The 27,089-nt window shown below is 46.4% G+C and overlaps 1 protein-coding gene across 3 annotated transcripts in view; it reads right to left on the minus strand.

The window, feature by feature from the left end:
* Positions 1–449: 449 nt before the first annotated feature.
* LOC137531508 (transcription factor MafK-like) overlaps positions 450–27,089 on the minus strand; it is a 55,844-nt gene continuing 29,204 nt past the window's right edge. For all 3 annotated transcript variants that reach the window (XM_068251427.1, XM_068251428.1, XM_068251429.1), the window contains exons 2-3: positions 8,053–8,111; positions 450–3,934 (exon numbers count right to left, since the gene is read on the minus strand). In XM_068251427.1, coding sequence (XP_068107528.1) covers positions 3,524–3,934; positions 8,053–8,088 — 447 coding nt within the window. In that variant the 5' untranslated portion in view covers positions 8,089–8,111 and the 3' untranslated portion in view covers positions 450–3,523. The remainder of the gene's footprint in view (positions 3,935–8,052; positions 8,112–27,089) is intronic.

Below are 27,089 nucleotides of genomic sequence, written 5' to 3' on the forward strand. Positions count from 1 at the left end.
TGGCGTCGTGCGTTTTTTGTTGCGGAGAAAAAACGCACAAAAGAGGCAACGATTTCGCCTGCGTCGGGAATCCGTGCGAATCGCCGCTAATGTATTTAATAGTAAAAACGCATGCGGTTTTTACATGCGTTTTTACCCGCGATTTCGCGTGCGATTTCGCACCTTTTCCAATTTTATTTTGCCCTGGCAGTGTCATGGTTAATTTCGCATGGCACCCTGCCATGCGAAATCGCACGCGAAATCGCGGGTAAAAACGCATGTGGAAACGCATCCGCATGAGTTTTTACAAGCGTCGGAATGCGGCCGAAATCGCGTCGCAACAGTGGAAACAAGCCCTTATAGTTGGAATTTCTTATTAGTGAGGGTCACACTGTAGTCACTTCCTGTCTGAGTCAGGACTGAGTCAGCCACTTACATACCTGAGATTTAACTCTTTCAGGCAGAGAAAGAAAAGGAACACAGCATAGTTATTTGTGTGCTAGGCACTGTACATACACATGTATCTCATGTCACACGTCACTTCGATGATCCTTTAAAAAGGTCCATCTCCTAACCTTTCAACATGCTAATCTTTCCATATGTTCTCAAAAAGATGACCACACACACACACCATACAAAATGATCCGATCTTATGGCAATTCCATAAAAACGATCGTACAGAGGGGAAAAAAAAAAAAAAAAGTTTTTTCATTCTTTTGTGAAAAACCTGATCAAAATTCCATAATTTTTTTTATACAAAGTTAAATGGGAGTTGTGTTTTTTTTTTTCTAATCGTTTAAGAAAATGTAATGGCGTAAGGTAGTCAATTACTTGATTTATAGACCAAAGCAATTTTTCATTCATTTTGTTTAATTGGATTGGGGTAAAAAAAATGAACTCACTTGTGTGGTACATTGATCAGGTTTTTGAAATGTTACAATTAATGAAAAAAAATGTATTGTAACACTTGAATTGAAAATACATTTTTTTTTTTTTAAATGTATTGTGTGTGGTCACCTTAAAGCGACCTAGGCTAGTTACCGTAAATCAATATAACATTCATAGGATTTCCTACAGATCTCTGTCTATAGGTTCCTCTTCTTTCTAGCACTTTACAATATTCCTTAATCCCATTTTATACAATATTCCTTAATGCCATTTTATTGAAAACCTATCAGATTTTTTTTTCTTTTTTTTTCCCCTAGATTGTACTGGAAGAAAAATAAATGCTTTCCAGTTTAGTTATGTATATATTCAAGCATTAACAGCAGACATTTCAGCTTAACTCCGTGGTGTATAGAAACATAGCCCTGTGAAGCCAAATACTACTACAGCAAAGAGGGACTTTCCAAACAATGGCAACAGTACTCCAAACAAGAGTACACAAAATATTGTTACAAATTTTTTTTTTTTTTAAATGCTCAGTGGGCTCTGTGGAAAATTATTTTTGAATAAAATGGCAAAAGGACTTGTGCAACAACATCTACACAATTCTACAACACAAGTGTAATTTTAAATTTAACGTTACTTCTACCATAATCTAAAATACTTCTACCATAAAGTAACAATGAAAAAATTGGAAAAAAACTAAAATAATAAAATTGCAGTTTTACGCAATATATGTTATAGGTCTCATCTTACAGCGTTAAGTGTACAAGGTTACATTTCTGTTCAAGATGCTGTCTGTATGACGGTTGTATGTTTTCCCATACCCAAAACATACTGGTAAGTTAACAATTTCCCCCCCCCACATTGGCCCTACACTACCCTAGAGTAGGGCAAATGTATTGGACTGTGACAATGGGAGGGACTGTTGGGGACTCAAATTATTCAGTAAATATCAGCACTATATAAATGCAGATTATTAACAACATACCAGCCTATTACAGTCCAGCGACCCAATCTAGTATTCACAGACATGAATAAAGAATGATTGGCTTTTCAGGGGTCGTTTTCTATAAAATAGGCTTCCATTTACCTTACACTTCCTTAAAATCCAGTCTCAAGCCTTCTCCAGTCTCCTGCTCATCAACAACTTCCCATACTCAATCTTCACGTGTCCTAATACCTTCTCATTCCTTGACTTGGCCTAGTAGTCACTACACCCTATTCAATTAACTTCTCAGCAGAGTTCTCCCACAAGAGGTTTTCACTCCTTATCAATAAAGCAACTTTTAAGCCCCTGGCAACAAAGAAAAATACTCATAATTTTGATATCGCTTTATCGAATTTTGAGCACTTTTCCCATTGTCGGGTGCTGAAAAATTATATATATTTTTAGATGAAATGAAAAAAAATTCTCCTGGGAAAATTGAGAGAAAAAAGTTAACCGATTAGTGGCTACCGACTGTCAGTCTTTCTGGACCAAAACCTTAAGCGGAAAAAAACTGAAACCAGCCTTCATGAGGGCAATTTCTAAGGTCTGTGTGCCCACACCTAAGATACATCTGTCACAGGACCTCATGGAATTGGTTACGTTCAGCATATGTAAGAAAAACATTCCCCTACAACAAAAATACATCATGCAACATTTTGTTAAAGTGAACCTGCCGCCTATACAGTTCTATTCCCATCCTATATAATGTAATAAATATTGTTAAAATAAATAAAAAATACATTAACAATAATTAAATGTAAAATAGCAAATCAGTGCCACTATAAAACCGCGATCTCCATTTTGCCTTTTTTTTTTGTTTTTGTTTTTTTCCTGAAACAACAGACTGTTCCGCGAACACCATAATAACATAAGGTTATAATCACGTGGTGGCAAGTGGGCCAGCAAAACACGTAAATAGCAACTATAATCATTTGTGACAGGTTTACTTCAAGAAAATAGATTGCCTTGCTTTAGCAATACCCAACATGAAGAAGCTTAAGTATCGGAGAATCGCAGCCACAACAGTTCATTCCTGCGGTGACGGTAAACCCACAGAGTGGATTAAAGGCCAAGTCCGGCGAAGACCGATAGTTCATCTTGGGAGGACACTGGGCTTTTTAGATCGGCATTGATTTTTTTTTATATATAAAATTTCTATATAAAATTATCTTAGGATTTTCAAAAAGTTTCCAAACGGTAATGGACCTCTTCGTTCTTCTTAATCCAACAATCAAGCCAATGAAAGAAAAAGAAATCCAACAAGGAAATCTCAGGCCTCTTTCTCCAATAAAAGGTTGATCGACCCACAAAATGTGATACCTCTTGACAGGAGAAGAAATAGCATTCAGGAAACGCGAGAAGAGATTTCACTGCCACAGTTGCCCAGGTAAATGAGAAGCAGTTGGATAGCTGGAAACCATCAGCTTCCACCCAAAATTGACCCATCAGGTTTTGGTGGACCTGACCTTTATAATGACTGAACTTTCAACACAATGCACATAGGACATGACTGGCGCAAATGGGAAATTAAACTTGGAGGACCGATTCTGGAAGTCTCATATTGGTTCCTAGCCACATCTTTGGGAGATTGAAGCCTGCAGTGTGGCCGGTAACTGTTATGATGTGTGATGGAGACGATGATGCACAAGTAGAGCCTCTTTGCCTCTGTTAAGAGTAAGAGCCCCCAGAGGACTTCACAATGGTGATCACGCTGGTGGCAGCAACTTTGGCTGGAGTGACGGGTCCTCTGGCGACAGAATGGGCAAAGTTCTGCAGAGCTTCATACTTGGCCCTGAGTGCATCAAGCTCGAGTTTTATGGTGGAATTCTCTTGTGCCAACTTATCCACTTCCTGCTGAAGGTCATTTTTCTGCTTCTCCAGTTCTTCCTTCTGCGACACGCGCTTTACACGACAGCTGGCAGCATAGCCTCTATTCTTTAGGGTCCTCCTCCGCTGTTTCAGCCGAACCACCTCTTCCTTTGATAAGCCACGCAAGTGGTGGTTGAGTTCACGCACAGACATGGACATCAGCTCGTCATCGGAGAGCATTGGCGTATTCTCTCCCATCTCTCGTTTTACCTGCAAAAAGAATTCACAGAAAAATTATACATCTCAATATCACTTCATTGACTTAAAAGTACAAGTGTGCTTAGTTATGTAAGTGCACTTGCTGGGTTGACCACCAAAAGTGCATAAAAAAAAAAAAAAAAAAAAAAACACAACCCTAAACCAGACCGTGGTTGCTCCAACCCAGAAATCTGACCAATGAAGGCATCTGTAAGCACTATGGTCATCTCCTGTCTATCCAAAGAAGCTTGAGAATTGCCAAGAGGCAGAGTTTCTGCTGACCAAAGGCAGGGAAATGGAAGTCAATAACTGTGATATTGGCAGCCAGTCCACGATTGGCATAATCCCTGACTCTAGTCACCAGAATCCCCATCACCTTTCTCTCGGATCAAATACAGGAAAGGACCACATTATCGTTACCAACTCACAAAAAAGCAAGGAGTTTTGAATCAGGATGATACCATTTATTGGCTAACTTAGAGATGAATAAAGCTTTCCGATTATAAAAAGCCTTCATCGGACTTGATTCCTGACAAAAGAAAAGAAAAAAAAAAGAAAAAAAGAAAAAGAAAAAAACACAGCGTATTATATATATATTATAAGTTAGCCAATAAATGGCATCGTCCGGATTCAAAACTCCTTGCTTTTACTGATGGCTAACACAGTACAACGCTCTACTGCAACTCACATAACAGACACTTGGCTGCAATGGTTTAAAGAGACACTGAAGCGAAAAAAAACTATGATATGATGATTTGTATGTGTAGTACAGCTAAGAAATAAAACATTAAGATCAGATACATCAGTCTAATTATTTCCAGTACAGGAAGAGTTAAGAAACTCCAGTTATCTCTATACAAAAAAGCCATTATCTCTATTCTCTACACTTTCTTGGAGAGGGCTGTTATCTGACTTTTATTATCTCAACTGTTAGTTAACTATTTACTTTTCCTCTGGCAGAGGAGAGGTCATTAGTTCACAGACTGCTCTGAAAGAAGCATTTTGAATGCTGAGTGTTGTGTAATCTGCACATATTAGAGAATGATGCAATGTTAGAAAAAAACACTATATACCTGAAAATAAAAATATGAGAATATTTTCTTTGCTGCTAATCTTCTAGTAATTATTCATAGTACACAACCAATTCATTATATCATTTTTTTTTTTCGCTTCAGTGTCTCTTTAAAAGGACAGCTGCCTAGGATATTATATTCAGAGATTAAAGGGCAACTGAAGTGAGAGGGATATGGAGGCTGTCAGATACATTTACTTTTAAACAATGCACACTTCCTGGCTGCCCTTCTAATCCTCCGCCTGTAATTCTTTTAGCCATAGACCCCCCCCCCCTTTTCTCCCCACCAACAGTCTGTTGGTGGGGTCTGATCGCTCCCCCAATGCTTATTTTACAAAAAAAAAAAAAAAAAAATATTTATTTTGTGGCAGTACTTCCCTCCCCCCGCCAGCCAATCAGCGTGATCTTAAGCTTCAGCCTATGACAGCTGATCACTTCCTACACTACAGAGGGGACAGCGTGCCTTAGATCGCAGCGCTAAACAGACATAAGACGGCGGTTTCACCGCTGGGAGACTGAAGGCAAAAACGGAACTCTGTCATCTAAGCAGGGGTGCACGCGCGATCCCCTGCAAAACACTCCCCCAGGACTTTACTCCAATCGGCCTTAGACAGTCCTGGGAGAGTCACCGCGTTCACGCCCATCAGCACTTAAAGAGAACCCGAGGTGGCATTTCATTACGTTAGTGGGGCACAGAGGCTGGTTGTGCACACTAACACCAGCCTCTGTTGCCCCATCGTGTGCCTCAAAGACCCCCCTGCGCGCCGCTATACCCACCGCAGTGCTGGCGACACGCAGTGTGTCGCCAGCACAATGTTTACCTCTGCCTGTCAGCGCCGCTCCCCCGCATCGCCGCTACCCGCCCTCGCCCCTTCCCTCCAATCAGCGGGAGGGAAGGGACGCGGGCGGGTAGCGCCGATTCGGAGGAGGCGGGGGAGCGGCGCTGACAGACAGCGCTAGGGTAAACATTGTGCTGGCGACACGCTACGTGTCGCCAGCACTGCGTGGGGTATAGCGGCGCGCAGGGGGGTCTTTGAGGCACACGATGGGGCAACAGAGGCTGGTGATAGTGTGCACAACCAGCCTCTGTGCCCCACTAACGTAATGAAATGCCACCTCGGGTTCTCTTTAAGAGATAGATAGATATATATATATATATATATATATATATATATATATATATATATATATATATATATATATATATATATATATATATATATATATATATATATATATATATATATATATATATATATATATATATATATATATATATATATAAAAATATAATATAATATAATACTACTTCCGGGCGGCTACTTCAGGTTTCGCCGTCAGCCGCCTACAGGCTGGGAACGCGAGCATTCCCAGCCACAATAGCGCCCTCTATGTTGCTATAGCAGCCTCGATGTTGCTATAGCAGCCTCTATGTTGCTATAGCAGCCTCTATGTTGCTATAGCAGCCTCTATGCTACTATAGAAGCATAAAGGGAGCTATTGTGGCTGGGAACGCGAAGAATCACTCGCGTTCCCAGCCTGTCGGCGGCTGACGGCGAAACTGGAAGTGGCCGCCGGCGGGTCCAGGAGGATCAGAGCGACTCTACGTGGGCACCGATCAGCTGCAGGTGGCTGAGGGAAGCCCCAGGTGAGTAAAAACTTTTTTTATTTGGCTTAAGGTTCACTTTAAAGTGGTTAAGTAGCAGATAAGCATTTTCATGCATTTGTACGGTTATCTTTGAAGAACAACATTTTTGAAAAATATGTTAGCTATGTGCAGGTAGCAGAACATTGGAATTTCCAAAGGTCAGTATTGCCCCTTTACCCTTTCCTTGCTCTAAGACACCGCTCGGTATGCACATACAGTGTGTTGCCGAATGCGATACAGAAAGAGGACCAAGAGTACCAGCAAAGGAGTAAAGCGGTATACCTCAGGCACACAACGGGCGCAAACAAGAGTTCAAGTGATCGCTGTACTTTGTGTGGGGGAGTCGTCATGGATCTTAAAGATCCGATCTGCCACGACGACCAACACAGCACATCATTAAGCATTGTTCACGCAATTGTGCACCTAAACCGTCATTCCGAGGTCGTGGAAACAATCGCTCGTCACAAAAAAAAAAAAAAAAAAAAACAAAAAAAAAAACACTGCATAGCTGGTACGGGCCTTAAGGACTATAGAACATTAATAATGCCAACTTGGATAAGGCTAGTGGCAGGGTAATGCATCAGGCAGGGTCAAGAGTTTGGGAGGTTAAAGGGAGACTGAAGCGTAATTTAACCTCCTTGGCAGTAACCCCGAACGTAGTTCGGGGTAAGCCGCGCAGGAGGTTTTCTCCGGCCCTGCTGGGACGATTTGTTTAATTTTTTTGCTGAACGCAGCTAGCACTTTGCTAGCTGCGTCAGCACACCGATCGCCGCCGCCCCGCACTTGATCGCCGCTATCCGTTGCGCCGTGCGCCCCCCCCCCCCCCAGACCCCGTGCGCTGCCTGGCCAATCAGTGCCAGGCAGCGCTGAGGGGTGGTCTGATCAAAGCGGGCGGGGGGATGCCGCTGAGCAGCGGCTATCATGTAGCGAGCCCTGGCTCCTGGCGGATTTTTTTATACCGCCAGGGGGGTTAAAAGTAAAAAAACAAAAAACACACAGATACTTGCCTAAGGAGTGGGAAGGCTCTGGGTCCTATAGAGCCTTCCCGTTGCTCTCCTGGTCCCCTCGTTCCCCTCTATTCCGCTTCAGCAGTCTGTGCGCAGTACAGCGCCGCCAGTCTTCAGAAACCAGAGTGCTTACAAAGACTGCCGAAGTCTCCCCCGGTGGGAGGTTTAAACTGAGAAGACTGTGGAGGCTTCTCGGTTCTTGAAAGAACCTCTGAAAAAGTTGACTTGTCGGGCAATACAGCAGCAATTACAACTGCCGTGCTCAGGTTCTACTTTATAAAAAAGGACCCCCTGTCCACCGCCCGTTGAGCACTAGCAAACACCCAGCCGGTGAACAGGAGCAGCTAACGTACGTGCGTCAGCACAGAGCAGGTTTTTATTACCAACGATAAATGTGACATACCTTCAAGGCCTTTGATGAAAGTCCGTCAGATGACATGGTCAGTGAAGGTCTCGGTTGGTCTGTAAAATGAACAGAAGTACAGAGAAACGTTAGAATGAATGGTCCAAAGTAAGACAGCACCAACTTCCATCATTTTTAAACCACACCCATTCACATTGCGATAGGCTAAAAGGTTGTTTGTATGGTAAAACCAGGAAAATGTGTGTAAAAATTGGGTCTCCTGAATAATGCATTACATTCTACGATAAGTTGCTGCGGTTCATCTTTAAGTACTAAGGTCTTACAGGCGCTTTCAACTGACTTGCTTTTGAACCCCATTGCATTTGGGAAAGAATGCGACAGTTTCAGGGAAACACCCTCCCCCTAAGAAGAATGCAAGGCAACAGGTTCATTTTCAGGCATAGGCAAACAAGGCAGATTGCAAAGGGTACCACCTACTGGTGAAAGTTAGAAAAGCATATCAAGGAATGGAATTCTTCCACATACCTTACATACTCGCGTATAAGCCTAATTTTTCTGCATTAAAAAAAAAAAGTGCTTAAAAGTTACCCCCTTGGCTTATATGCGAGTCAGTGGAGCAGAGTGGATGGTTTCCTTGTTTCTGAGGGAAAAGTGGGTATTTCGGCTTATTCATGAGTATATACGGTACAGCGTTTCCCCAAAATTAAGACATGCCCTGAAAGTAAGCCCTAGCAGGAATTTCAAGCATGCTCGAAATACAAGCCCTAGTGGCACTAAGAGGAAAAAAGTATGGCAACCTGTGTTATGCCCGTGCTGCCCCCTGCTGGTAACAGTCTATGATTATGTGCGACTGAACCCTCTCGCCTTTTTTTTTTTTTTTTTCTTTGCTGAACTTACACAGCTACTGCTAGATTTGGTACTGCAGACATTGGTATATACACAATTGCACTTGATTGGCTGACGGGCTTTCTGCAGACCAAAATAGGTGCCAATTAACGGTACAATTTTTTCACCCAATGCGATCTTTCAACGCGATTTGAATGTTCGTAACTAATCAGAAGGCAATTATCGAATGTTCACATGTACTGAACGATTCTTTTTTCAAATTTGATCATAAATTTCAACTTTCAAATCGATTTTACCCTATTTAGCAATCAACCTAAGAATCGTTCCTTATCCTTCCTTTATAAAAAGGCAAATTTTCTATACAATTCAATCATTAAAATTGCATCGAAAGATCACGTTTGGTGAACAAAGTTGTACTGTTAATTGGCACCTTATAAATTGGGAGATTGCTGGCTGGGAGCATTTGCTTCTCTTGCGTTTTGCATTCAGCAATTAGAGGCAGTGTGGGCAAATCCTCTGGTGGTGGAAGCCCCGGGGCTCAGCTGCACTCCCCCTCTTGGTGTTGCATGGGGATTTGGGGGTCCAGGGTGGTGACAGAGCCCAGGGCCTTCCTTTGGCCATGGGCACCAATGTTTGTGTTTTTAACTTTAAAGGATACCCGAGGGGACATGTGACACGATGGGATAGACATGGGTATGTACAGTGCCTAGCACACAAATAACTATGCTGTGTTCCTTTCTCTGCCTGAAAGAGTTAAATATCAGGTATGCAAGTGGCTGACTCAGTCAGGAAGTGACAACAGTGTGACCCTCACTGATAAGAAATTCCAACTATAAAACACTTTCCTAGCAGAAAATGGCTTCCGAGAGCAGGAAATGGATAAAAAAGGTCCAATAGCTCATAGATTTTAGCTCTGGCATACTTCAATGAATGGGTCATTGAGCAAAAACAATTAAAAAACTTAAAGTAGATTTAAACAAAATAAAACTGTGGAATATATCTTAAAAAGTCATTTTTAGGAGAAGGAAGATAGATATAATCGTTTATTTCATTAGTTTATTTTCGCCTTGAGTGTCCTTTAACCTGCATCCTAGAAGCTGCAAAACGTTAGTGTAGGGGAGGGACAGGGAGTGTGCGGTTTACCTGCATGTGGCACCCCCTGCTGGTCACTTTCTACAATTATGTGCGACCGAACCCTCTCGCCTGCTTTCTGCTGAACCTATGCAGCTCCTGCTAACTGAAAAAGCCAGAGCCAAGAGCTCGACAGCCAGGCAACTGGCATGGTTTATAAGAAAAATGACAATGGCAGCATCTGTATTCCGCCCTATAACAGAAGCCAGAATGCCCAGTCATGGGGTGGATGGAAAAAATGCCGATGAGGTTTACAGGGCTGAGGCAATGAGAAAAAAAAAAAATCTCTGGCAAGGCTGCTAAGTTTCGTAACAAAGAATCCTGCTGGAAGTTGTACTGTAGATAAATATCTGACAAAGAATGTGTGTGGCGAAACAGCTCAGCAAGCAGGAGAGCTGCAACATCTCTGCAACGTCGCCCTCACCAAACAACCTGAGAAAATGCTGAACTCGTACATTCTTCAACTTCCACTTATATGCTTAGGATGACAAATATAGCACATGGCACACACCCACGGCAAATCACACAGATAACCCCACATCCACCTCTCCACCACGCTGTCAGTTACTAAGCCTGGGAACATGACATCATACATTGCTCTGCGCTGCGTTCACTGACCGCTCTGTTCCATTGCGCATCTATAGGCCACAGCAGAAGCTGCGCCGGAATAAAAAGCCTGAAAACGTTGCCACCAGGACTGAAGAGGGATATGGAGGCTGCCATATTTTCTTCACCTTCCTAACCTCCTAACGCCAATAGGCGTCGGGGAAACTGGCAGCTCCAGGACTGCCTAACGCCGAAAGGCGACAAGTCCTGGGGCGGGGTTTTACAGGGGATCGCGCGCATCCTCGCTTGATTGCCGGAGCTGCCCTCCGTCATCAGTCTGCCAGCGGCGATTGCTGCTAGGAGACTGTTAACTATTTACATTGTACATAGCTGCGACCTACGGCAGCAATGTACTGAAGAGAGCCGTGTTACTCTGATGTCCCCAAGAGCAGGGCTTCCCAACCCTGTCCTCAAGGCCCACCAACAGTGCACCTTTTTCAGAAAACCACAAACATTCACAGGTGAATTAGTGTCTCAACAGAGCTGATTAGCACTGTTGGTGGGCCTTGAGGACAGGGTTGAAAAGCCCTGCCCTAGAGAAGCTCTGATCGCAATCCCCTCTCAAAGGCTGATGCTTGTGAGAGAATCTGCTTGACTGGCTGGCGGGGAGATGGGAATAGTAAAAAAAAAAAAAATAATAAAATGAATATAAAATAAATACAAACAAACAGGGCACCAGAGATCAGAGCTCACCAACAGAAAGCTCTGTTGGTGGGCAGAAAGGGGGGGGGGGGGGGGGGATTCATTCGCCTGCTTAGTAGTATGGCTCTGCAGCAAGCAGTTAAAGCTGCAGAGGACTAATTTGTAAAAAAAACTGCCTGGTCACTAGGGGGAGTGTAAGCCTGTGGTCATCGGGTACAAAATAAGATACTTACCTAAAGATAGGGAAGCCTCAGGATCCTATTGAGGATTTCCTTGGTACTCTAATGTGCCCCGTTGCTGAGCGCGGCACCCGACAGAGTAGTGACAAGGCATTGTCTGTAATCACATCAGGGCAGCACAGCTCCTCTTCGTTCAGCAGGGCCGCCCAGTAAGCTGGAGCCTCAGGCTCTGTGCTACTGCACATGCGCAGCCATGCTCAAGTGGCTACTGCACGGGCGCACTAAGGGAGGAGCACAGCCCCGATGTGGAAAGGGCCTCGTTCAGTGATGGGGACAACCGAGGGAAACCTCAATAGGATCCTGAGGCTTACCTCTCTTCAGGTGAACATCTTATTTTGAACCACAGCTTTGGCTCAGGTACAATTAAAAGAAAACCAGAAAAAAAAAAAAACACTTAAAGAGAAACTGTAAGCAAGAATTGAACTTAATCCCCCATTGATACCCCCTTTCCCATGAGAAATATTTTCCTTTTCACAAACTGATCATCAGGGGGCTCTGTATGGCTGATAGTGTGGTGAAACCCCGCCCACAGTGTGAAGTCACACTGTGGGAGCCTTGTTGCATTGTGGGTAATAACAGCTGTTTACAACTGCCAAAAAAGCAAGCAGCAGCTACTTCCAGTGACATCACCTGTCAGCAGTAAAAAGGTCACCATGTGATAAATGTCAGAATATAAGTCAGGGAGAGGAAAGATTTTACAATGAGCAAACACTGACTAAATCATTTATACATAATCAGTGAAAAGGTCATCAAGTGCTTCATTTTTGCAATAGAGTTACTCTTCAAAGTTTGTGTGTGAAAAAACAAACACACACACACACACACACACACACACACACGTGACATATTTCATTCACGGACTGCGTTTTGTATTTGGAGATTTTAGCATGGCCGCCACCATAGTGTTTGGTTTCACATATCCCTATAAACTAGAACTGTAAGGGGAGAAGTGAAGGCCAAGTCCTGCCGCCAGCACAAACTCTCTCTCCTGTTTTGCCTTCATGTCCTTATACAGTCATAGAGCTGCCAGCGACTGCAATATCCTTACACTGCTCCGCATAATACTGGAAGCTACAGTGAGAGTCTAAAAATCTACCATCACTGAATACAAAAGCAATGCTTTCACATTGTAAACAGGGGGGAGGATTTAAAGAACAACGAGTAAGGATTGGCTTACTGCGAATGGGCTGTGTCAGCACAACAAAGCTGCCTGGATGAGGTGCCAATTATTTTTTATTTATATAGCACCAACATATTCTGCAGCGCTTTACAAAACACAGTAAGACAACACAGGGAACGTATAGGTACAACCAAAAAAAAGGTACAGCAGAGACTCAAGCAGCACAAATATTGCAACACAAACAGTAAACATTAGGGAGGATGACCCTGCCCATGCGAGCTTACAATCTAAGCTCGCATGGGCGACCCCACTCTGCCAGCACACAACGCACTATTGCACGCCTTACCAGCTTGTTAAATGGATACTGTAGGGGGGGGGGGCTGAACTTACCCGGGGCTTCTAATGGTCCCCCGCAGACATCCTGTGGCCGTGCAGCCACTCACCGATGCTCCGGCCCCGCCTCCGGTTCACTTCTGGAATTTCTGACTTTAAAGTCAGAAAACCATTGCGCCTGCACGCCCGTGTCCTCGCTCCCGCTGATGTCACCAGGAGTGTACTGCGCAGACACAGACCATACTGGACCTGCGCTGTGCGCTCTTGATGACATCAGCGGGAGCGAGGACACGGCAACGCAGGCGCAGTGGTTTTCAGACTTTAAAATTCCAGAAATGAACTGGAGACGGGGCCGGAGCATCGGTGAGTGGCTGCGCCAACACAGGATGTCTGCGGGGGACCGTTAGAAGCCCCGGGTAAGTTCAGCTCATTTTCCCCCGACCTCTCTAAAGTATCACTTTAAAGATGCATTATAGTGTTCTCCCCAGGCTCTTTTAGCCGGGTGCTCCACCCGGCTAGATTTGGTGACCACCCGGCTGTCATCGGCTCATCTCCTCCTTTGCTGTAAGCATAGTTGTCCTGCATTTTCATCTCGCCCCACCCGGCTACTTTTTCATGCCACCCGGTTACCATTTCATGCCACCCGGCTGGAAAAGAATTCTGGGGAGAACACTGCATTTCCACGACATTAAGGCTGACAACAGATGTGCCAACACAGCGAGTTCATTGTAAAACCCAGTTATGCATAACTAGCATGCAAATACCAGAAGGCAAACTTATCTGCTAAAATGAAGGGTAGGGTATCGTAACGGCAATGCAAGGCAATGGGGTCTATCTTGCTTAACGCATTGCACCGGAAGTACTCGATCTGCCGCCAAGCCCACGCAGGGGCAACAGCACATCACCGCAGAACTCGTGGCGGAAGCAATGCAAGTCAATAGGTGACTTAAAAGGGTGGAGCCAGCATTGCTGAACGACGGGGAAATTCAGGAACCTAAGCAGGGAGTACATCACTGGGCATTGGGGGAGGGGCTGCGCTATGCTTATGTCCCTTTCGGCACACACCGCCGCGGGGTCATGTGTTTGTAATTTTGTGCCCTGCGTCGGGGCATTGAACCGCAAACAAACATTGTAAGAGTAAAACCGGCCTTGAAAACCGTCACGATTGCATAATTAAACAAAAAAATTAAACAAAATCACATACTTACCTATGAAGAAGGAAGCTTCTGAACCTTCAGAGTCTTCGCACAGTGTCTTCTCGTCCACCGTTGCAGCTCATGGACCCTCCAGAGATTACCGGCAACGGCTTGTCGGTGATCTGATCTGGGCATGCCAGCGCAAGTATGGCCGTACCTGCGCAGGAACCTGCTCATGCTACTGCACAGACGCAGCAGAAGGAGGGCACAGCCCTGACCCCCCAGAGGGTCCCTAGCAGTGGGGGAGGACTCTGTAGTATCCAGAGGCTTCCCTCTCTTCAGGCATGTACAAGTTTCCGAACCAGAGCTTCACCTCGGGTTCACTTTAAGATTTAACTATTTACTTGCTAACCCCACCCCTCGACAGGGCCATTGTAATGGGATAATTAATATTATTTAGTTCAAACATCAGTGGTCTTAAAGTAGCCATACGTCTCAACTTGGTGGCCGAGCGACCATCATTATCGAATTGGATAAAACACAGGGAAAAAACGGGAGCCCCCAATAGTGTATTACTGTGATTTTTTAAAAAAAATTCTTGTAATAAAAATCAGAGATATACTCACAAGCATGGGTTGCCGGGTACTAGGCAACCACTTTCAGTGCAGATGGGGATATTAGGCCTGTCCCCACTCAGGCTAAGAAGTCGCTCTCTGTAGTAGAAAAAGAAGGGGGTGCTCACACCCATCCACCAGGTGGATAATCGTATACAATGGTAACAGAGGCGCCAGCAGAATAAAATATGCTCAATTTAAAACAAGGATAAAATCCGGGGGGTAAGGGTGGACTTACCTCCCTCGGAATCATACACAACCACCATAAAAGTGTAGACAAGATTTATTCTGTACTCCAGGACAACAATTGCAACGCGTTTCGCGGGTCTCAAGCCCGCTTCCTCAGGCAAAAATACAAAAGACAAGGAGCAACTTAGCGTTGTGTATTAACAGCGCAGCGCCTCATTATCGAATTGGATGTAAATCAGTGCCACCAAGAGCACGCCAGATCGACGATGCACAGGGCTGTGGAGTCCGTACAAAAGTCATCTGACTCCGACTCCTCAGGTTATGAAACAACCCACTCCAGGTACCCAAGATGGCTCCGACTTCTTAGTCTAATACTTACCAGGGTTGTGGATTTGGTACAAAAATCATCTGACTCCTCAGGTTATGAAACCACCGACTCCAGGTACCCAAATTTGCTCCGACTCTGACTCCACAGCCCTGACGATGCAACCAATTTTGGGCCAAAATTAGTCACATGTATCGGTCGGACATGCTGCAAGATATGAGGCCATCGTAGCTGATCGAGTATGCGGCGTAACGGTGAGCGATATCAGGATGAGCGAAGAAACCGCCAGCGCTGTTCTCCCCATGTATAAATGTACCTCCAATGTGTACACTTATACATTACCTGTCCTGTATCACCCACTGCGCGGTGCCCATCCATCTTCCACCTCACGTACAGCACATGGGTGATGCCACACACTGGAAATGCAAATGGAGGAGCGGGAAGTGGTAGACCGATGGGCACCACAAGACAGGTAATGTATAAATGCACACATGGGGCAGCAGTGAGGCTGAGAGATTTTATGCTGAAATTGATCGAGAAACTCCAGTATATGGACAGCGGACAGACCTTTCTGTGATCAGATTGGAGCAGAGAGAGAGTGGTCTCTTGGTCGAATCTGCCCATCATCTCTAGATATATGGCCACCTTTAATGTTGTGGCTCAGTGTATGTTCAATAGTTCAAGGTCAGCGAGCAGAGAAAGCAATGATAGATGCACTGACTTTCCGAGCTGCCGATAGCTGACACAACTTAGGGCTCGTTTCCACTATTGCGGTGCAGAATCGCCTGGATTCCACCGCTGTGGAAATTGCATGAAATAGCATGCGGATGCTAATTTTTTTGCGTTCTTTTGCCGCGAATTAGGTGAGGGTATATGCGAATTTAACCATGTCACTGCCTGTTTGAATTACATTGGTACCTATGCGAATTCGCATACCATAGCCGCATGCGAATTTCCTATTAAATACATTAGCGGCGATTCGCATGCATTCCACTCGCAGGCGAATTTGTTGGCTCTTTTGTGCGTTTTTTTACCGCTGAAAAAAAACGCACCTCAACAACGCTACAGTGGAAACAGGCCCATCCACTTGCATTACATGTGCGAATCCGCATGCGATAGTGGAAACGAGCCCTAAATCTCTGAAGTTGTGGCCATGAAATTAGCACCGCGAAAGTCACTGATCGCTCCATACCTGCGCGACAGATGTGCCATATCCACCTCCTCCCAACACAACGCAGATTAACAAAGAAGGCCAGGCTCCTGTCGTTAAACATTAACTCAGAAAACGTTCAGTCACAAGGTCTAGAAGGAGGAAGTTACTTGACCAAAGGAAGAAATGAAATGAAACATTCACCCGCAGAACATGCGGAAATACAATTCACAAACACATTTTCTGCCTATTCACAAGTACTTCACCACAGGGTGACTGGCCAGTAGAAGACAGCGCTCTGATGTGTACAGTAATGCTGTAAGAAGGTGTTTTGGTCAGCAGAGTAGCTAATAAAGTTGTCCTTTTTCAAATACGTACTGTATTTTACAAAGATTGCCTGAAGTGAAAAAGCGTTCGAGTCCATTAGAATAAACATTTAGCCAGTGGTCCCCTACTTACAAACATGTTCTGTTCTGAGGGGTTGCTTGTAAGTTGAATAGGTTAGCATGCCGAGTCAGGTCTTTTGGTGCCCATACCCTATACAATAAAAACTTTCGATTTTCCCGTTTATGCGATGTAAATTATGGAATGAAAGTTGAATTTTTTTTTTCGATCAAGAAATTTGAACGATTATCCCTTTTGAGAAAAATCTGATCGGACAAGCTGGAAATATCTCACTCTCTCTCACACTCTCACACTCTGTCTCACAGTCTCACTGTCTCACACTCTCTCACTCTGTCTCACACTCTCTCACTCTGTCTCACACTCTCACACTCTGTCTCACACTCTCACACTCTGTCTCACACTCTCACACTCTGTCTCACACTCTCACACTCTGTCTCACACTCTCACACTCTGTCTCACACTCTCACACTCTGTCTCACACTCTCACACTCTGTCTCACACTCTCACACTCTGTCTCACAGTCTCACACTCTGTCTCACAGTCTCACACTCTGTCTCACAGTCTCACACTCTGTCTCACTGTCTCACACTCTGTCTCACTGTCTCACACTCTGTCTCACAGTCTCACACTCTGTCTCACAGTCTCACACTCTGTCTCACAGTCTCACACTCTGTCTCACAGTCTCACACTCTGTCTCACAGTCTCACACTCTGTCTCACAGTCTCACACTCTGTCTCACTGTCTCACACTCTGTCTCACTGTCTCACACTCTGTCTCACTGTCTCACACTCTGTCTCACTGTCTCACACTCTGTCTCACTGTCTCACACTCTCACACTCTCTCTCACTGTCTCACACTCTGTCTCACTGTCTCACACTCTGTCTCACTGTCTCACACTCTGTCTCACTGTCTCACACTCTGTCTCACTGTCTCACACTCTGTCTCACTGTCTCACACTCTGTCTCACTGTCTCACACTCTGTCTCACTGTCTCACACTCTGTCTCACTGTCTCACACTCTGTCTCACTGTCTCACACTCTGTCTCACTGTCTCACACTCTGTCTCACTGTCTCACACTCTGTCTCACTGTCTCACACTCTGTCTCACTGTCTCACACTCTGTCTCACTGTCTCACACTCTGTCTCACTGTCTCACACTCTGTCTCACTGTCTCACACTCTGTCTCACACTCTCACACTCTCACACTCTCACACTCTCACACTCTCACACTCTCACACTCTCACACTCTCACACTCTCACACTCTCACACTCTCACACTCTCACACTCTCACACTGTCTCACACTGTCTCACACTGTCTCACACTGTCTCACACTGTCTCACACTGTCTCACACTCTCTCTCACTCTGTCTCACACTCTCTCTCACTCTGTCTCACTGTCTCACACTCTGTCTCACACTCTCTCACACTCTGTCTCACTGTCTCACACTCTGTCTCACTGTCTCACACTCTGTCTCACTGTCTCACACTCTGTCTCACTGTCTCACACTCTGTCTCACTGTCTCACACTCTGTCTCACTGTCTCACACTCTGTCTCACTGTCTCACACTCTGTCTCACTCTCTCACACTCTCACACTCTCACACTCTCACACTCTCACACTCTCACACTCTCACACTCTCACACTCTCACACTCTCACACTCTCACACTCTCACACTCTCACACTCTCACACTCTCACACTCTCACACTCTCACACTCTCACACTCTCACACTCTCACACTCTCACACTCTCACACTCTCACACTCTCACACTCTCACACTCTCACACTCTCACACTCTCACACTCTCACACTCTCACACTCTCACACTCTCACACTCTCACACTCTCACACTCTCACACTCTCACACTCTCACACTCTCACACTCTCACACTCTCACACTCTCACACTCTGTCTCACTGTCTCACACTCTCACACTCTCACACTCTGTCTCACTGTCTCACACTCTCACACTCTGTCTCACTGTCTCACACTCTCACACTCTCACACTCTGTCTCACTGTCTCACACTCTCACACTCTGTCTCACTGTCTCACACTCTCACACTCTGTCTCACTGTCTCACACTCTCACACTCTGTCTCACTGTCTCACACTCTCACACTCTGTCTCACTGTCTCACACTCTCACACTCTCACACTCTCACACTCTCACACTCTCACACTCTCACACTCTCACACTCTCACACTCTCACACTCTCACACTCTCACACTCTCACACTCTCACACTCTCACACTCTCACACTCTCACACTCTCACACTCTCACACTCTCACACTCTCACACTCTCACACTCTCACACTCTCACACTCTGTCTCACACTCTCACACTCTGTCTCACACTCTCACACTCTGTCTCACACTCTCACACTCTGTCTCACACTCTCACACTCTCACACTCTCACACTCTCACACTCTCACACTCTGTCTCACACTCTCACACTCTGTCTCACACTCTCACACTCTGTCTCACACTCTCACACTCTGTCTCACACTCTCACACTCTGTCTCACACTCTCACACTCTGTCTCACTGTCTCACACTCTCACACTCTGTCTCACACTCTCACACTCTCACACTCTGTCTCACACTCTCACACTCTGTCTCACACTCTCACACTCTGTCTCACACTCTCACACTCTGTCTCACACTCTCACACTCTGTCTCACTGTCTCACACTCTGTCTCACTGTCTCACACTCTGTCTCACTGTCTCACACTCTCACACTCTGTCTCACTGTCTCACACTCTCACACTCTCACACTCTCACACTCTGTCTCACTGTCTCACACTCTCACACTCTCACACTCTCACACTCTCACACTCTGTCTCACTGTCTCACACTCTCACACTCTCACACTCTCACACTCTGTCTCACTGTCTCACTGTCTCACACTCTGTCTCACACTCTCACACTCTCACACTCTGTCTCACTGTCTCACACTCTCACACTCTGTCTCACTGTCTCACACTCTCACACTCTGTCTCACTGTCTCACACTCTCACACTCTGTCTCACTGTCTCACACTCTCACACTCTGTCTCACTGTCTCACACTCTCACACTCTGTCTCACTGTCTCACACTCTCACACTCTCACACTCTCACACTCTCACACTCTCACACTCTCACACTCTCACACTCTCACACTCTCACACTCTGTCTCACTGTCTCACACTCTCACACTCTCACACTCTCACACTCTCACACTCTCACACTCTCACACTCTCACACTCTCACACTCTCACACTCTCACACTCTCACACTCTCACACTCTCACACTCTCACACTCTCACACTCTCACACTCTGTCTCACTGTCTCACACTCTCACACTCTCACACTCTGTCTCACTGTCTCACTGTCTCACACTCTCACTGTCTCACACTCTCACACTCTGTCTCACTGTCTCACTGTCTCACACTCTCACTGTCTCACACTCTCACACTCTCACACTCTCACACTCTCACACTCTCACACTCTCACACTCTCACACTCTCACACTCTCACACTCTCACACTCTCACACTCTCACACTCTCACACTCTCACACTCTCACACTCTCACACTCTCACACTCTCACACTCTCACACTCTCACACTCTCACACTCTCACACTCTGTCTCACTGTCTCACACTCTGTCTCACTGTCTCACACTCTCACACTCTGTCTCACACTCTCACACTCTGTCTCACACTCTCACACTCTGTCTCACACTCTCACACTCTGTCTCACTGTCTCACACTCTCACACTCTGTCTCACTGTCTCACACTCTCACACTCTGTCTCACTGTCTCACACTCTCACACTCTGTCTCACTGTCTCACACTCTCACACTCTCACACTCTGTCTCACTGTCTCACACTCTCACACTCTGTCTCACTGTCTCACACTCTCACACTCTGTCTCACTGTCTCACACTCTCACACTCTGTCTCACTGTCTCACACTCTCACACTCTGTCTCACTGTCTCACACTCTCACACTCTGTCTCACTGTCTCACACTCTCACACTCTGTCTCACTGTCTCACACTCTCACACTCTGTCTCACACTCTCACACTCTGTCTCACACTCTCACACTCTCACACTCTCACACTCTCACACTCTCACACTCTCACACTCTCACACTCTCACACTCTCACACTCTCACACTCTCACACTCTCACACTCTCACACTCTCACACTCTCACACTCTCACACTCTGTCTCACACTCTCACACTCTGTCTCACACTCTCACACTCTGTCTCACACTCTCACACTCTGTCTCACACTCTCACACTCTGTCTCACACTCTCACACTCTGTCTCACACTCTCACACTCTGTCTCACACTCTCACACTCTGTCTCACACTCTCACACTCTGTCTCACTGTCTCACACTCTCACACTCTGTCTCACTGTCTCACACTCTCACACTCTGTCTCACTGTCTCACACTCTCACACTCTCACACTCTGTCTCACTGTCTCACACTCTCACACTCTGTCTCACTGTCTCACACTCTCACACTCTGTCTCACTGTCTCACACTCTCACACTCTGTCTCACTGTCTCACACTCTCACACTCTGTCTCACTGTCTCACACTCTCACACTCTGTCTCACTGTCTCACACTCTCACACTCTGTCTCACTGTCTCACACTCTCACACTCTCACACTCTGTCTCACTGTCTCACACTCTCACACTCTGTCTCACTGTCTCACACTCTCACACTCTGTCTCACTGTCTCACACTCTCACACTCTCACACTCTGTCTCACTGTCTCACACTCTCACACTCTGTCTCACTGTCTCACACTCTCACACTCTGTCTCACTGTCTCACACTCTCACACTCTGTCTCACACTCTCACACTCTGTCTCACACTCTCACACTCTGTCTCACACTCTCACACTCTGTCTCACACTCTCACACTCTGTCTCACACTCTCACACTCTGTCTCACACTCTCACACTCTGTCTCACACTCTCACACTCTGTCTCACACTCTCACACTCTGTCTCACTGTCTCACACTCTCACACTCTGTCTCACACTCTCACACTCTGTCTCACTGTCTCACACTCTCACACTCTGTCTCACTGTCTCACACTCTCACACTCTGTCTCACACTCTGTCTCACACTCTCACACTCTGTCTCACACTCTCACACTCTGTCTCACACTCTCACACTCTGTCTCACACTCTCACACTCTGTCTCACACTCTCACACTCTGTCTCACACTCTCACACTCTGTCTCACACTCTCACACTCTGTCTCACTGTCTCACACTCTCACACTCTGTCTCACTGTCTCACACTCTCACACTCTGTCTCACTGTCTCACACTCTCACACTCTCACACTCTGTCTCACTGTCTCACACTCTCACACTCTGTCTCACTGTCTCACACTCTCACACTCTGTCTCACTGTCTCACACTCTCACACTCTCACACTCTGTCTCACTGTCTCACACTCTCACACTCTGTCTCACTGTCTCACACTCTCACACTCTGTCTCACTGTCTCACACTCTCACACTCTGTCTCACTGTCTCACACTCTCACACTCTGTCTCACTGTCTCACACTCTCACACTCTGTCTCACACTCTCACACTCTGTCTCACACTCTCACACTCTGTCTCACACTCTCACACTCTGTCTCACTGTCTCACACTCTGTCTCACTGTCTCACTGTCTCACACTCTCACACTCTCACACTCTCACACTCTGTCTCACTGTCTCACACTCTCACACTCTCACACTCTCACACTCTCACACTCTCACACTCTCACACTCTCACACTCTCACACTCTCACACTCTCACACTCTCACACTCTCACACTCTCACACTCTCACACTCTCACACTCTGTCTCACACTCTCACACTCTCACACTCTCACACTCTGTCTCACTGTCTCACACTCTCACACTCTGTCTCACTGTCTCACACTCTCACACTCTGTCTCACTGTCTCACACTCTCACACTCTGTCTCACTGTCTCACACTCTCACACTCTCACACTCTGTCTCACTGTCTCACACTCTCACACTCTGTCTCACTGTCTCACACTCTCACACTCTGTCTCACTGTCTCACACTCTGTCTCACTGTCTCACACTCTCACACTCTGTCTCACTGTCTCACACTCTCACACTCTGTCTCACTGTCTCACTGTCTCACACTCTGTCTCACTGTCTCACACTCTCACACTCTGTCTCACTGTCTCACACTCTCACACTCTGTCTCACTGTCTCACACTCTCACACTCTGTCTCACTGTCTCACACTCTCACACTCTGTCTCACTGTCTCACACTCTCACACTCTGTCTCACTGTCTCACACTCTCACACTCTGTCTCACTGTCTCACACTCTCACACTCTGTCTCACTGTCTCACACTCTCACACTCTCACACTCTGTCTCACTGTCTCACACTCTCACACTCTGTCTCACTGTCTCACTGTCTCACACTCTCACACTCTGTCTCACTGTCTCACTCTCTGTCTCACTGTCTCACACTCTCACACTCTGTCTCACTGTCTCACACTCTCACACTCTGTCTCACTGTCTCACACTCTCACACTCTCACACTCTGTCTCACTGTCTCACACTCTCACACTCTGTCTCACTGTCTCACACTCTCACACTCTGTCTCACTGTCTCACACTCTCACACTCTCACACTCTGTCTCACTGTCTCACACTCTCACACTCTGTCTCACTGTCTCACACTCTCACACTCTGTCTCACTGTCTCACACTCTCACACTCTCACACTCTGTCTCACTGTCTCACACTCTCACACTCTGTCTCACTGTCTCACACTCTCACACTCTCACACTCTCACACTCTGTCTCACACTCTCACACTCTCACACTCTGTCTCACTGTCTCACACTCTGTCTCACTGTCTCACACTCTCACACTCTCTCTCACTGTCTCACACTCTCACACTCTGTCTCACTGTCTCACACTCTCACACTCTCACACTCTGTCTCACTGTCTCACACTCTCACACTCTGTCTCACTGTCTCACACTCTCACACTCTGTCTCACACTCTCACACTCTGTCTCACACTCTCACACTCTGTCTCACACTCTCACACTCTGTCTCACACTCTCACACTCTGTCTCACACTCTCACACTCTGTCTCACACTCTCACACTCTCACACTCTGTCTCACACTCTCACACTCTGTCTCACTGTCTCACACTCTGTCTCACTGTCTCACACTCTCACACTCTGTCTCACTGTCTCACACTCTCACACACTGTCTCACACTCTCACACTCTGTCTCACACTCTCACACTCTGTCTCACACTCTCACACTCTGTCTCACTGTCTCACACTCTGTCTCACTGTCTCACACTCTCACACTCTGTCTCACTGTCTCACACTCTCACACTCTGTCTCACTGTCTCACACTCTCACACTCTCACACTCTGTCTCACTGTCTCACACTCTCACACTCTCACACTCTCACACTCTCACACTCTCACACTCTCACACTCTCACACTCTCACACTCTCACACTCTCACACTCTCACACTCTCACACTCTCACACTCTCACACTCTCACACTCTCACACTCTCACACTCTCACACTCTGTCTCACTGTCTCACACTCTCACACTCTCACACTCTGTCTCACTGTCTCACACTCTCACACTCTGTCTCACTGTCTCACACTCTCACACTCTGTCTCACTGTCTCACACTCTCACACACTGTCTCACACTCTCACACTCTGTCTCACTGTCTCACACTCTCACACACTGTCTCACACTCTCACACTCTGTCTCACACTCTCACACTCTGTCTCACTGTCACACTCTGTCTCACTGTCTCACACTCTGTCTCACTGTCTCACACTCTCACACTCTGTCTCACTGTCACACTCTGTCTCACTGTCTCACACTCTGTCTCACTGTCTCACACTCTCACACTCTGTCTCACTGTCTCACACTCTCACACTCTCACACTCTGTCTCACTGTCTCACACTCTCACACTCTGTCTCACTGTCTCACACTCTCACACTCTCACTGTCTCACACTCTCACACTCTCACACTCTCACACTCTCACACTCTCACACTCTCACACTCTCACACTCTCACACTCTCACACTCTCACACTCTCACACTCTCACACTCTCACACTCTCACACTCTCACACTCTCACACTCTCACACTCTCACACTCTCACACTCTCACACTCTCACACTCTCACACTCTCACACTCTCACACTCTCACACTCTCACACTCTCACACTCTCACACTCTCACACTCTCACACTCTCACACTCTGTCTCACTGTCTCACACTCTCACACTCTCACACTCTCACACTCTGTCTCACTGTCTCACTGTCTCACACTCTGTCTCACTGTCTCACACTCTCACACTCTGTCTCACACTCTCACACTCTGTCTCACACTCTCACACTCTGTCTCACACTCTCACACTCTGTCTCACACTCTGTCTCACACTCTGTCTCACACTCTCACACTCTGTCTCACACTCTCACACTCTGTCTCACACTCTGTCTCACACTCTCACACTCTCACACTCTGTCTCACACTCTCACACTCTGTCTCACACTCTCACACTCTGTCTCACACTCTCACACTCTGTCTCACACTCTCACACTCTGTCTCACTGTCTCACACTCTGTCTCACTGTCTCACACTCTCACACTCTGTCTCACTGTCTCACACTCTCACACTCTCACACTCTGTCTCACTGTCTCACACTCTCACACTCTGTCTCACACTCTCACACTCTGTCTCACACTCTCACACTCTGTCTCACACTCTCACACTCTGTCTCACTGTCACACTCTGTCTCACTGTCTCACACTCTGTCTCACTGTCTCACACTCTCACACTCTGTCTCACTGTCTCACACTCTCACACTCTCACACTCTCACACTCTCACACTCTCACACTCTGTCTCACTGTCTCACACTCTCACACTCTGTCTCACTGTCTCACACTCTCACACTCTGTCTCACTGTCTCACACTCTCACACTCTGTCTCACTGTCTCACACTCTCACACTCTCACACTCTGTCTCACTGTCTCACACTCTCACACTCTGTCTCACTGTCTCACACTCTCACACTCTCACACTCTCACACTCTCACACTCTCACACTCTCACACTCTCACACTCTCACACTCTCACACTCTCACACTCTCACACTCTCACACTCTCACACTCTCACACTCTCACACTCTCACACTCTCACACTCTCACACTCTGTCTCACTGTCTCACACTCTCACACTCTCACACTCTCACACTCTCACACTCTGTCTCACTGTCTCACTGTCTCACACTCTGTCTCACTGTCTCACACTCTCACACTCTGTCTCACACTCTCACACTCTGTCTCACACTCTCACACTCTGTCTCACACTCTCACACTCTGTCTCACACTCTGTCTCACACTCTGTCTCACACTCTGTCTCACACTCTCACACTCTGTCTCACACTCTGTCTCACACTCTCACACTCTCACACTCTGTCTCACACTCTCACACTCTGTCTCACACTCTCACACTCTGTCTCACACTCTCACACTCTGTCTCACTGTCTCACACTCTGTCTCACTGTCTCACACTCTCACACTCTGTCTCACTGTCTCACACTCTCACACTCTCACACTCTGTCTCACTGTCTCACACTCTCACACTCTGTCTCACACTCTCACACTCTGTCTCACACTCTCACACTCTGTCTCACACTCTCACACTCTGTCTCACACTCTCACACTCTGTCTCACTGTCTCACACTCTGTCTCACTGTCTCACACTCTCACACTCTGTCTCACTGTCTCACACTCTCACACTCTCACACTCTGTCTCACTGTCTCACACTCTCACACTCTGTCTCACTGTCTCACACTCTGTCTCACTGTCTCACACTCTCACACTCTGTCTCACTGTCTCACACTCTGTCTCACACTCTCACACTCTGTCTCACTGTCTCACACTCTGTCTCACTGTCTCACACTCTCACACTGTCTCACTGTCTCACACTCTCACACTCTGTCTCACTGTCTCACACTCTCACACTCTGTCTCTCTGTCTCTCTGTCTCACACTCTCACACTCTGTCTCACACTCTGTCTCACACTCTGTCTCACACTCTGTCTCACACTCTGTCTCACACTCTGTCTCACACTCTGTCTCACACTCTGTCTCACACTCTGTCTCACACTCTGTCTCACACTCTGTCTCACACTCTGTCTCACACTCTGTCTCACACTCTGTCTCACACTCTGTCTCACACTCTGTCTCACACTCTGTCTCACACTCTGTCTCACACTCTGTCTCACACTCTGTCTCACACTCTGTCTCA

The sequence above is a fragment of the Hyperolius riggenbachi genome, chromosome 9, assembly GCF_040937935.1.
Source record: "Hyperolius riggenbachi isolate aHypRig1 chromosome 9, aHypRig1.pri, whole genome shotgun sequence".
NCBI lineage: Eukaryota > Metazoa > Chordata > Amphibia > Anura > Hyperoliidae > Hyperolius > Hyperolius riggenbachi.